At 49.1% G+C, this 11,827-nt stretch overlaps 4 protein-coding genes across 4 annotated transcripts; 1 reads left to right on the plus strand and 3 right to left on the minus strand.

Annotated features, from left to right (window-relative positions):
• Positions 1 to 1,140: 1,140 nt before the first annotated feature.
• LTR64_003933 (uncharacterized protein) lies at positions 1,141 to 3,954 on the plus strand (the record flags this gene model as incomplete). Its single annotated transcript, XM_064898283.1, has 2 exons — positions 1,141 to 3,282; positions 3,490 to 3,954. 2 exons carry the CDS (start codon positions 1,141 to 1,143, stop codon positions 3,952 to 3,954), a joined length of 2,607 nt encoding a protein of 868 aa, XP_064754240.1.
• A 185-nt stretch (positions 3,955 to 4,139) lies between these two features.
• Positions 4,140 to 6,299, minus strand: LTR64_003934 (uncharacterized protein; the record flags this gene model as incomplete). Its single annotated transcript, XM_064898284.1, has 1 exon — positions 4,140 to 6,299. The coding sequence occupies one exon, from the start codon at positions 6,297 to 6,299 to the stop codon at positions 4,140 to 4,142; it is 2,160 nt and encodes a 719-aa protein (XP_064754241.1).
• A 924-nt stretch (positions 6,300 to 7,223) lies between these two features.
• LTR64_003935 (uncharacterized protein) lies at positions 7,224 to 8,559 on the minus strand (the record flags this gene model as incomplete). Its single annotated transcript, XM_064898285.1, has 3 exons — positions 7,224 to 7,959; positions 8,013 to 8,449; positions 8,512 to 8,559. The coding sequence occupies 3 exons, from the start codon at positions 8,557 to 8,559 to the stop codon at positions 7,224 to 7,226; spliced, it is 1,221 nt and encodes a 406-aa protein (XP_064754242.1).
• A 1,195-nt stretch (positions 8,560 to 9,754) lies between these two features.
• On the minus strand, positions 9,755 to 10,327 carry LTR64_003936 (uncharacterized protein; the record flags this gene model as incomplete). Its single annotated transcript, XM_064898286.1, has 1 exon — positions 9,755 to 10,327. The coding sequence occupies one exon, from the start codon at positions 10,325 to 10,327 to the stop codon at positions 9,755 to 9,757; it is 573 nt and encodes a 190-aa protein (XP_064754243.1).
• Positions 10,328 to 11,827: the final 1,500 nt, after the last annotated feature.

The following is an 11,827-nucleotide window of genomic DNA, read 5'->3' on the forward strand; positions in this document are numbered from 1 at the left end:
AGTCACATGGTAGACAGCAAAGGCGTCCAGGTATATAGCGAGGCAATAGATCGCGTACCACCTATCACCCATAAACCTTTTTGGGAAAACCTGTAACCGTCCGTCTCGCCTGTTTTCGCCGACTGAGACTCTAGGTACCAGACCGTTCATTCGCACACTGGCATGTGGTGGTCGGCAGCGCGACCGCTCGCTTCGGCGCGATCTGTGGCTGCTGGGTGCGTTTGTCAGATGATAGAGTAGAGGAAGAACAGAGGAAGAGTAGAACCGGAACAGGAGAGCACAGAAATAGGAGTAGAAACAGAGCAGGAACAGAACTGCAATGGAATTGTACATACGATCTCTCAGACGACCTTCAAATAACTGACAGTGGTAGTGGTTGTCAGTAACGCTTGGGATGATAGCAGAGAACCACGACCGTATAACAACGTAGCGAGATTCACTCTGTTATGCGCGTGTCGTCTCCAAAGTGGTGACCGCTAAACTTGAAGTGATGTGATAATAATCGAATCGCTGCTACAATCAGCCCTTCAACTCTTCTTGTGTTTTCCGAAGAAGACATTTTCCAATCAATATAGTATCATGCTGGCATGTCTGCCACATAAACTCTGCCACTTGTAACGGGGACGCGGATGGGTGACGAAGTCAGCTTGCAGCGCTACTATGTTGGGGGTTGGCCACAATTGCCGAAGCAACGAACAACGAGGCCGGAACAAAAGGCAAAATTACAAACGAGCGCGCTTCATGCCACGACTTACTACTAGTACTGCGAATACTTATCCTTCTGGATACAGATTATACGTTGCTGAACCGACACGTCCTATATACAGGCGTCGACAGCTCTTGATCCTGATGTGAGAAGAAAGAGCTGGTACATGCGCAAGAAGTGGAGCAAGCATGGCTGCACGACCACTACGCTCGCCAGCACCTCCTACCTCACCAAATAGATCCAATGCAGGCTCTCGACAGAGCCAAAGGTCAAGTATTGATACTGATAGCGTGAGCGACACAGCATCGAATTATGTACCGCCTCAATTACAAGTGAGCAAACGACCAGGGTATGGACATACACTCCCAGCCTTTGTCTCACACAAGAATGCAAGCACCACATCCATTAATCAGGTACGACCTTCTGCACAATACATGCCTGCAGACTTCCACCGGAAACCTTCCTCCTTTGCTCCTTCACCTCAGATAGGACATCGGCGGCAGCACTCTCAAGGTTATTTCGAGCCGTCTATGCCCTCTGCTTCTCTAGCATCACAGAATAATGCTGGTCTTACCCCTTCTCAGATCGCCGCTCAAACGGCCGTGCAGCATCTGCATGTTAGTGGTCAGCATATGCGAAGACGCTCCTCGACTGTACCCCATCCAGAGCAAGAAGAGAAGAACAGACGGAACAGTTATGGCTCGGTCAGTAGTGATGGCCAGTCCTTGTCGCCTGTGCTTGATACACAACCGCAGTACAGGAATGGATTGATGGGAACCAACAATGCCACAACTGCCGCGCAGGCTGTGTGGAAAGCTCCTCCACCTGCTGAAGAGAAAGAGAAGAAGGGCTTTCGAAGCAAATTCCGTCCGAAGCATATCGGTATAATAGGGAATAAGGACAAGGTCGATAAGCCTTTACTGTCGCCCAACAAGCCTACAAGTGGTTTGGCAAAAGTCTACAATGCCTCTACTACCAGTTTGGCAGACACTCTTTCCTCAGTCAATAGTTCTATGTACAATTTACAAAATAATTCTGTATCAACAATCATCCCTGCCCGAGACGATGAGAAGAAGAAGCACACTGGTCTGCGACAGAAGCTAAAGCTGAAAGACAAAGACGATTTTAACCTCAATCTCTCCTCCGCGAACTCTAATTCTCAGCCTGTTGATATCAACAATCCGAAGTCACTGTACAATTTCGCTCCCTCTTCCCCTAACCACAGCAGCTTCGCAAAGTCAGTGTCTGGCCTCGACCTTCGTGCAAGAGCACACCGAAAGGAGAAGAAAGAGGAGAGATCACAGTTGGAGCAGGTCTACAGCCGCGAAAGTGAAGGCTCAGAATGGCCCTCGAACTCGAGTTTGACGGGTTCGCTTACCAACTCAACTGACGCCTTCACACCATATTCGAAAGAGCTAAGAGAGACTCTGGGCGTGTTTGGTTTGAACAACATGACTCCTGACGATGCTTGGGAGTTCCTCAAAGCACGTCTACTGGTCGTCTTCGAGGGTGAGCATGTCAACATAGCAGTTGAAGACCTCAATCGTCTTGTAACAATACACGTCCAGAGATGTGTACTTAAGCGAGATCCGAGTATTATCATAGGCGATCTTGAGAATCTCTTGCATACAGGCTTTTCCAGTCTCAATCACACACTGCGTGGTGTACGTGAGGAGACTCTGGTCCCATACCTAGTCGATATGTGGATGCAAGTGTTTGGGACGATCTTGCCCTTTCTGCAAGCTGTCTTTCTGCCCCTTGACCAGGAGTTCAAAGGGCGCGGGTCGGTACTTAAAACACCACAAGCAGCAGCAGAGTTTTGGGGTGCACTACCGAGCCCAGAATCTATCGGTCGCTTGTCATCGAGTCCTTCAAGTGTTCCTGACAATGAGGCAACAGATATCGTCGCTGGTGAGGAACTGGAAATTCGCCGCATCCTATTGACCTCTTTCAGAGACCATGTCATTCTTCCACGGTTCGATGTCCTCAAAGCAACATTTTCGCGACTCAGTCTCGAAAGTATCAACGCCACTTTGGCGCATTTCGAGTCGTCTGGCAGGTCTCGTGGTGATAGTACAGGCAGGGACAGCTATGATCGACCAGCTGCATCCTCAAGCTCAGATCCGCGCATTTCATCTAGTTATTCGTCACAGACCTCGACCCTTCTTGGTGGAGCCACACCAGGCTCAAGGTCGCGCGCGACGTCGAATCTATCAGCTGGCTCAGCACAAGACGTGGCCTTTCAGTCTTTCAGCTCACCTCCAGCTGCACAGGCAAACTCAACATCCTCAGCACAAATCACTGAGACAGTGGCGCGAATGTTGCAGTGCCTTTCCGTTCTCTCTAGTGTCCAGTCTAACGATGAAGCCCAGACCAAGCTAGAAGAGCTGACAAAAGAGCTCAAGCTCAACTGGCTGGGTAGAGGTCGAACTGGTAGAAATCGCAAAGGCTTTGTCGGGTCAAGAGTCAGGCCTATCAGAAGTATTGCGAGCACCATCAGAGGAATAGAGAGAGTGAACAGTGACTTGCGAAGTAGGGAAGGCAGTCCTACTCCTACACCAACTCGGCAGGGTACAGTGAGCAGGCAGGAGGGAAGGGCTGAACATGGTTGAGCTTGTTTTGGTCCCACTCTGTCGTAATCTGCATGACTTATGATATACCATCGTAGACGTAGAAGAGATACCCATTTTTCAGTCCTAAAGGGCTTTCCATTGCTATACTACATGCAAAGCAAACTATAACTCCCACCTTCCTTCGCTATTTCTTCTTCTAGTATGCCTCAGGCATCAACCCTCCTCTACCACAACCACATCTCTTCAAAGCTTACACTAGGAAGTAAGCCTTTAGAGATTCTCATCACAACCACACCTCAAAACACAATGTCCACACCTGCCGAACCAACACTAAAAGCAACATATACCAACACCACCAAACCCGTTTCAGACACAACACACACCCACACATTCACTCACACCATCTCCTCCTCACAACCAGCAGACTCCGCCGTAGAATCCAAAACAGCATTTCTATCGAATCTGCGGTCGTCGACGAAGACATTGCAGAATGAAGTGAATGCGTTTTTGACGGAGAGGATGGAGGAGGATAAAGCTGCTGCTGCTGCTATTGTTGTTGAGGGTAATGGTAATGCCAAGAACGAGAAGAAGAACAAGAAGAAGGGAGTAGTGGTGAAGGATGACGACGAGGAGGAAGAAGAGAATTACGGCGAGGAGAGGATTGACGAGGATTGAGTTATGTGAATATCTTCTTCAAGATTTGGTATCTACGCGAGAAACATCGCAAACAAATTGCCAAACGTAGCGTCCAAGAAATCGCCTTCTACGACGCTTGACTCAAATATTCTAGGACTTGAAGGGTAATCAAGCAATTCTTCAGAGGTATACCTACTACCAACTAAGAAGTCACTGGAGACGCGCTACGCCTCAGAACCCATCAAGCTAAATGTCAACCCCTGCATACGACGTTTCAGCAAATCTTCTTCTGATGGCAGGCTGCTTAGATCAATGTCCTTGCCGGATGATGGACTTGGACTTCTCGATGTCGAACGATCGCGCCGCCTTTTGTTCTTCTTGTGGGTGCGACGCTTATCGGCAGCCCCATTGGTGCTTGTCATGGCCAGTGGTGCGTCGTCGTCACCTTCGCTCTCACCAGATGTGCCTGCGGTGGCATCAAGCCTGTGGTGACGAGTCGTAGGCGTGGCAAAATCACTGCCACTTCCTGCTGCGTGGTGTAGACCTTGCAGGCTACTCCTTCTCAACTCGGCTTCAATACTAGGACCTTCGAAATTATGTGGTGGCTTATTGAAAATGTCTGAGATCCAGCCAGCGCAGCGGTGAACGTGCTTCCAGCCTTCTGGGAATATCGATACGAATTGTACGAAACCATGAGATATGCCAGGGATGAGTGAGACTTCGACGTGTGCTCTCTCGTCAAAGTTTGCACTACTTTTCTCCAAGCCAAGCTCTTTCCGCTCTTCAAAGTTTTTCCTTTTGGCTTCTCGAAGGCGTCCAGCGAAGAAGACGGTGTCGTCGACTAAAGGATCTCGTTCACCAGTAAGGAAATAGGTCTTTGGGAATTTCGTCAATAGTGTCTCAGGTGCGACTGCTGGGCAGAGAAGGTGGTCTGTTCGGAAGGACGGTAATTGATGAGGTCCAACGTATAGAATCACCATTGCGCGCATCATCTCTGGGGTAAGGATACGGTCATTGTAGTATGAAATGATAGACGATACAGCAAGTCGCGTTCTCAACTGCTGAGGCTTGTGCTCTTGTGATTTCTGTCTTTGTGCTTCGATGTCGATGTCTTTTTTCTTCTTCGGAGGAGTGTTAGAACGTGGCTCAGGCGAGGCTGAAGTAGGCCGTGCCGAGAAATAGTCACCATTGACGCCTTTGTCCTCGTCAGAGTCCTCGGCCGGTCGAGGCGTAGTGGCGGTGTATCGACGATCGATGTCTTCAGATTTGCGCTTGATGAATCCTGCATATTCTTTCTTTGCGCGGGTGCCAGGTTTGCGAATCAAAGCCATCTGGTCTTCGCTCATCCAAGAACCAATGTTCATATCCAATGCTGGGTAAAGCAGAACCAAGCCTGCGGGCGAAGGTATCATGCTTCTTCCTGAGGCAGCATGACTAGTATTGTGCTCGATGATCATCAAAGTTGTGCCAGTGGCCAGGTTTCCTCCAGCACTGTCGCCTGTGAGTACTACACGCGGTAGACTGCCACTCTTCATGCCCACACATGCACCACGTGATATAATGATTTGCTTGTAGACATCAAAGCACTCATTTAGTGCATAAGGAAATGGATACTCAGGTGCTTTTCTGTAATCCAGGCTCAATATAGGTATGCCTATACGTCCAGCCCAGCATAGAAGTTTATCGTCGCTCTCTCTCGGACTCATAGCAACGAAACCACCGCCAGGTATATCGAGCACTAGCTTTGTTTCCTGCTCCAGCTCTTTCAGAGTTCCATTGTAATACATCCAACCCTGTACTGGCTCGGTATAACTACTGTGTTTAGGTCGTGCTATCGTGATTCGTCTCGGTCCGTACTTGGTGAACTTTGGTCGTAACAAGCCAGTAAAGAACGAGAGATAAGGCGTAGTACTCTTGTTCCAGCTCACTCGCATATGATCGACAGTCATGACTGCGCGAACTTTGCGGACTTTCTCATCTGCTTGTTCGGCAGCGATCAGGTAATATACTGTGAAGATTATGCTGCAGATATCTCTCATCCACTTTCGACGTATTTTCATAGCTGACCAAAACCCAGCGTCCAGCGCAGTTGTGATCCACGTTGCACGGAAGTAGCTCCTATTGTAAAGATTCGCCAGCGGCTCAGGCGACTCGAGTCCGACAATTTTTGCAAAGTTCCGTGCAACGTAGAGGTATGTCAGAGTCAAAACCATTGTGCGCCATGGTGTAAGATGCCGCTGATACAGCCAGGTAGAGAGTCGACGGAGAGGAAGAGGACCGTGTGGGTTTCCGAGGAGGAGGTAGAGGGACCAAAATGATACGGCAAGGAGGACTTGGACTTTGCGGAAGCGGGAGGAGGGACGACCTAAAACGTGGTCGATCATGGTGATGGTTTGTTGTTGCAATTCGCTCTGTTTTGTACAAATACAGTATATAATTTCACAATCTATTTGGCTGTCACCGCCTGTCTCAAAAAATAGTCGTCGGTTTCGAGGTCGTGATGCTGATATGCAGCGTAGCGATCATGGCACCCACGATAACCAAGTGACCCACTAAGGATAGAGGAAGTGTATGGAGGTAAATGAATAGTGGTAAAGCAAGAAAACTCGAAAGGAAGTTGTAAAGGACGTTGTTGAAGGAGCGTGAGCTGTCCACAAGCAGTTGTCTCTGCTCGGAGGTGAGAGAAATGGAAAGTGGTTTGCTTCGTCTACTGAGGTGATGACCTGGAGGCCGTAGTGGTCGTTTTGGACTGCGTTGTGGCATCGTGACCAGCACCGAGCAATTTATGGACCCATTCCGACGTCAAGAACCGAGAACTGGAACGGATTCGCAAGGTACGACCTGTTAATGAGCAGCGCGTGATCGCTCTGACGTTCGGCCTAGGATTACGAGGAAGAAGTTGAAACTAAAGCTGACATGTGAAAGGAGGCTGAGAATGCTCTTGACATGTGGCCCAGAACTCGAGAGCCGCGTGTTCGTTGTCGCATATCCACGGATTCTGATTTGTTAATTCCTGAGGCATGAATACGGACTACCTGCAATGCTTTCCAGGCCCTCGGATAATCACCCTAAGCCTTCCAGGTTAAAAGTCGTACTTTTGACTGGGGACAATTCGTGACTACTGCAAGGGAGAAGGATAGAGCTTGTGTACAGAAAAGCTCTTCAATCAATTATATGGACCTTCTACAGAAGAAGGGACTCGTTCCATTGCAACAGGGTAGCAACTCACTTGAACATTTGCTATAACGCATTGGTATTGTGAGTTTGTGAGCAGGTTGTCCAGCCACTGTGCAAGGTGTGGATACTTGTCACGAGAATGGCATATGCGAGCGGATCCAACCACTAACACCACCTCCACCCCCACCGTCGCCATCACTTCTTCTACTAGACCGCCTCGCGCTGCTGGGCCTCTCAGTATTCGGGTCGTTCTGCGATCTTCCGTAATAGGCCTCTCTAGCAGCTCGTAGGTCACTGGGGCTTTCGGGTATGTGACTTTGATATTGCCTGCTTCCATCCTGCGGCATCGAGCCAGGCATTTGTGACATTGGACTTGCGACTGAGTTGCTTCTCCTGCGCATGCGTGGCATACCACTCGGTCGACCTTGCTGGTGTCGTTGATCCTCAGGAGTGATAGGTTTTCGACAGTGTGGGCATGTATCGTGTTCCTTCAACCAATGTTGTATGCATTCAAAATGGAACCAATGCTTGCAGGGTAGCACAGTAACCTCAGTGCCCATCTCCACATTGTCCATGCATATGCTGCACTCAGCCTTGTCATCGTCACCTAGCATTGTTTTGTCGACTGCTTTTCGTGGTAGCGAGTTTATGATTTCCTCGGGTGCAGGGGGTGCTCCGTTTTGCTGGTTCTGTTCCATTAGTTGAGATACGACACGATCGAGGGCTTCTTGCGAGAATACAGCATCACCGCTTCTAGCGTTGGCTGGATTCAGAAGCATACCAAGTAAATCGAGTGGTGACTGCATCTGGCGCTGACCGTTGCGGTTTTGATTTTGAGGCGAACCGGGAAAAAGCATCGAGAAGAGACTGTTCAGTGTGGTCAGTACTTAGAAACAACAATAGGTTCAAGAATACCATACCCAGGTGGACCTCCCATCATTGGACCAGGGAATTCGTCGTGATGAGGAACAGCTCCTCTATTGCCGAAAGTGCCAGTTCGCCCGTTAATATTGAATGTGCCTCCTACATTGGTCCCCCCCATGCCTCCAAGCATGTTGCCAACCATGCTCTGAAAGTCGCGCATTATTTCGTCAGCGACGGGATCAGCATGCGCGTTGCGTTGTCTTGGCACCCCGAAGCCTGTGGTATATGTTCTCTGGAAAGTGAAAGTGCCATGACCACCTCCACCAGTATTGAACTGGTATGTCTGGTAGTTGCCTATATCGCCTTCATCGGGATCGGGTGCATTCCATGGATTATGTTCTCTTAATGGGCGCATCGTGTCGTGATCAATGTTCATCTCTTCTGGTGTGACTTCTGGAGGATCGTCCACGTTTGGTTGGGCTCCGGGTTCTAACTGAGACGTGTTAGGTGGATATTGACATTGCAGAGCCTGACTTACTATTTCCACAAACTCACTCTCACATCTTGGACATTGCAGCCCACCATGTGCCCGATCCCACTCATTTTCACATTGGTAGCAGAAGACCCTTTCGCCCTCAATTCGACCCGACATGATCTTGGTTTGTTGCGCTCAAGGCGCGAAGCTGGCTAGGGTATAGCAGTATCTAATGTGACGTGTAAGACGTTAAGGCGGACAAGAACTTCGGAGTGAGGGCTGGATCGATTCCGTGTTGATGGACGGACGGTGTTTTAGAGGTCTGTAAGATGGCTATGACGAGACGGGTGACGGTTCTAGGAGATGTTTTCGTAGTGATAGATGCCGGATTATGAGGTTGAAGCAGTGGTGAGTATTGCATCCGACTGTCAAGGCCAGCCGATGCTCAAACAATCGAGCAAGCGACCAGCGAGGCAAATCAAATGACGTCGTATGTCGTATGAACCGTAGAAGCAGGCAATTTAGGCTCGGGGACGACCCACGGATACCACCGCTAAATGCCAGGTCAATGTGCAGCCGAAACAAGGCAGAAGTTAGCCACTGGCAATGTCTGTGAGGAGGATTGTCCTTCTAGTACCCAAGAGCAGGATGTCAGATTATCCAACTACGACGTTTGTGTGCAGTTGATTGGACTCATTGCACGGAAACAGTCGCTTGCTTGATTGTAAAGCTGAAAGAGGAAGTATTCTAGAACTTTCGCTACTAGTACTGCCTGACCATTACGCTTGATTACCCCAAGACCCGAGTACATGCCGCTGAGATCAACCGGATTGAATATATCAGAACTATTCTTATGCAAAAGCCACAATATCACACGTATCGCTGAGCCGTTGAACCTTCAGGCCATGCAGCCTCACCCGCCTGCGTCATGCATGTAGTCCTGTTCACTCGAGCGCCAGCATGACTATCCATCAGAATGCGACAGCCTGATAAAAAGGTTTGTGGTTGTTACCTTGCATTGAAGCCACTGGTATTCATGGTGGGAGGACAACCTTTGTCGTTCGTTGCCTTGGCGTCACCATAACGCGACTATTGGGTCGTTCTGGGACTATGTTGCTAGCCAGTAAGGCTTGTTCTGCTTCCAGGATATTTTGCATAGGGAAGACTTGCGAGGTCAACGCCCTCATGGAGGTTAGTGGCAGAGAATACAGCAGTATTGTACCTTGCACCAATGAAGTTATCGGCGTTTTGCTGAAGCAGTTCCAACTGTCGCTGAATCGAGATAGTTTTTCGTGCATTAACTTAATACTCCTGTCAGACAGACTAAAGTTTGCTGTTCTTAGGGTCAATAAATAGAGCTCTTCCTTTTGCTAGTAGTCGTCCTTTGCCGTCCTCAATCACAGCTTTAACCCACGTCTTCCTCCCACTTCTCTCGACTGTCCAACCTCGACACAGCACTATACCTGGCGTATCGATCGGAGCAGCATAGTCCATTTCTAGCCTTGCAGTGGCCGGCGCAAAGCTGCCGCCGACCTTGCTCGCAGTAGTGCCGGTCATTTGATCCAAAATCAGCGCATTGAAGCCTCCATGAGCACGACCTGTCTTGCCGTCGAGACCGTCGCCTATAGATAACAGATAACAATATTCGTCTGGAGTGATGGCATCAGGTTCGCGCACTGGACGACTAAAATTGATTTGTGCCCGAATAGCATTGGAGCTGGCGTTGTAGAGCGTGCGTACGAACATGCTGTTGCTAACTCTCCTCTCATTCCCTTGAGTTGCCGGTATCCCGTTCGCGACGACATCGGAAGTGGGTGCCTCTACGAACTGAACTTGCGGGTCGTCGAGTATGTCACGACACCACGGTTGCTCCTGGAAATCAGGGTGTAACTTCATGACGCCGATGGACAGCCGATTCGTCTTGGGTGTCACGTCAATATAAGTTCATGGAACCTGACTCCCTACTTTGTGCTCAACGACTCCCATCTATTAGTGAAAACCCACGACATTGAGAAGACAGATGTAGGTGTGTATCACTGCATGACGAGAAACTCGTGGCTCGGTAGTGCAGAATTCAAGCCGCGGCAATACACAGATAAGCTTTGGAGTCGCGTGGCTTTGAAATCCGCTTCACGCGTCGTGCCTACTACTAGGTCTGGGACTTCGTCGTCGTCCTTGCCAACACATCGTCACCGCCCTTTCCATTGTACCTGTCATTTGTTCAATTCATCGCATTGTCTCTGACCATGAATACAAATGCCCTTATCAAAGAGTAGCTATCATGCACTACAGTCTACACAATGAGACGTCTTGCGCTTTGTCCAATAAGCTGACACCATGTTGATTGTCCAGCGTATATAGTGCTGACACCACGCAGCGATCAGGCCATAAAGGTCATAAATCGCGCTACGCATAATAGACCACGCAGATACTGGAAACACTACTGAATCTATTTAGGAACATCGCTATACCTATCCAGTGGTTCAATATGACCTGCCATAGTCGACACTATTCGATTCGTCAGCATAGGAGGTCAAATGGCTGCAGCGAGGACGATTTCTTTCCAGAAGAATTCTTCTATAGAGACCGTCGCTCCTTCGATGAAGAATTTTCTCGTATGGAGCGTGTCTTCCGTGACAGTTACCAGGAACTCTCACTCAGTTCTGTTCGATCGCACGCCCTCTCTCGACTAAATCCGCTCTCTCAATCGCACCGCGATATAGCCAGCAGCATGATGCCTCGCAGGAGAAACACCAGAACAAGACGTCCAGATACGCCTCGCATTTCGCGTTCGCATTTCTTCCCTGACTCTACTGAACCACAATTACTTAGATCCAGGAGCACATTCCAGGAAAGCCGAACAAGGAGGGATGGAAGACGATTGACTTACGATATCGATGCAGCAGATGGTCACAAACGTTGGACACGTAGTACGTACGCCGACGAACCAGAAACAGCTATTCAACCACGAGCTGATTACCGATCTCGAACTGCTGATCGACCCCGACATCGAGCACCATCAGTCAGCAGTAGAACATCTAGGCGACCAAGGAGTCCACTTCTGCTGCCTAGTGAACACAACGATGACTTGAGATGGCGGATTGACAGACTTTTGAAACCTTACAGACCTAGCAGACAGTGAGGTTACTGATTCGGAAGTTAGTGCGCTGATGTAATAGGCTTGTCAGGTAGGCAGGTGGTGGACTCGAGGAAACTACAGACTTGACTACTGCAATGTTTTGAATATATGTGTTTGTTCCCCTGACATTTTACAGTGTTCTTGTGTGATTTGACATATGCAACTCCAGGTTCAAGGTGTGTAAGCACTATAACCAAAGTCAATACTGCCAACAGTCTCAAGTGGCAGCTAAATGTTCGAATTAGCATTCTCCGCAT

The sequence above is a fragment of the Lithohypha guttulata genome, assembly GCF_036872675.1.
Source record: "Lithohypha guttulata strain CCFEE 5908 chromosome Unknown scaffold_3, whole genome shotgun sequence".
In the NCBI taxonomy this organism is placed as follows: domain Eukaryota; kingdom Fungi; phylum Ascomycota; class Eurotiomycetes; order Chaetothyriales; family Trichomeriaceae; genus Lithohypha; species Lithohypha guttulata.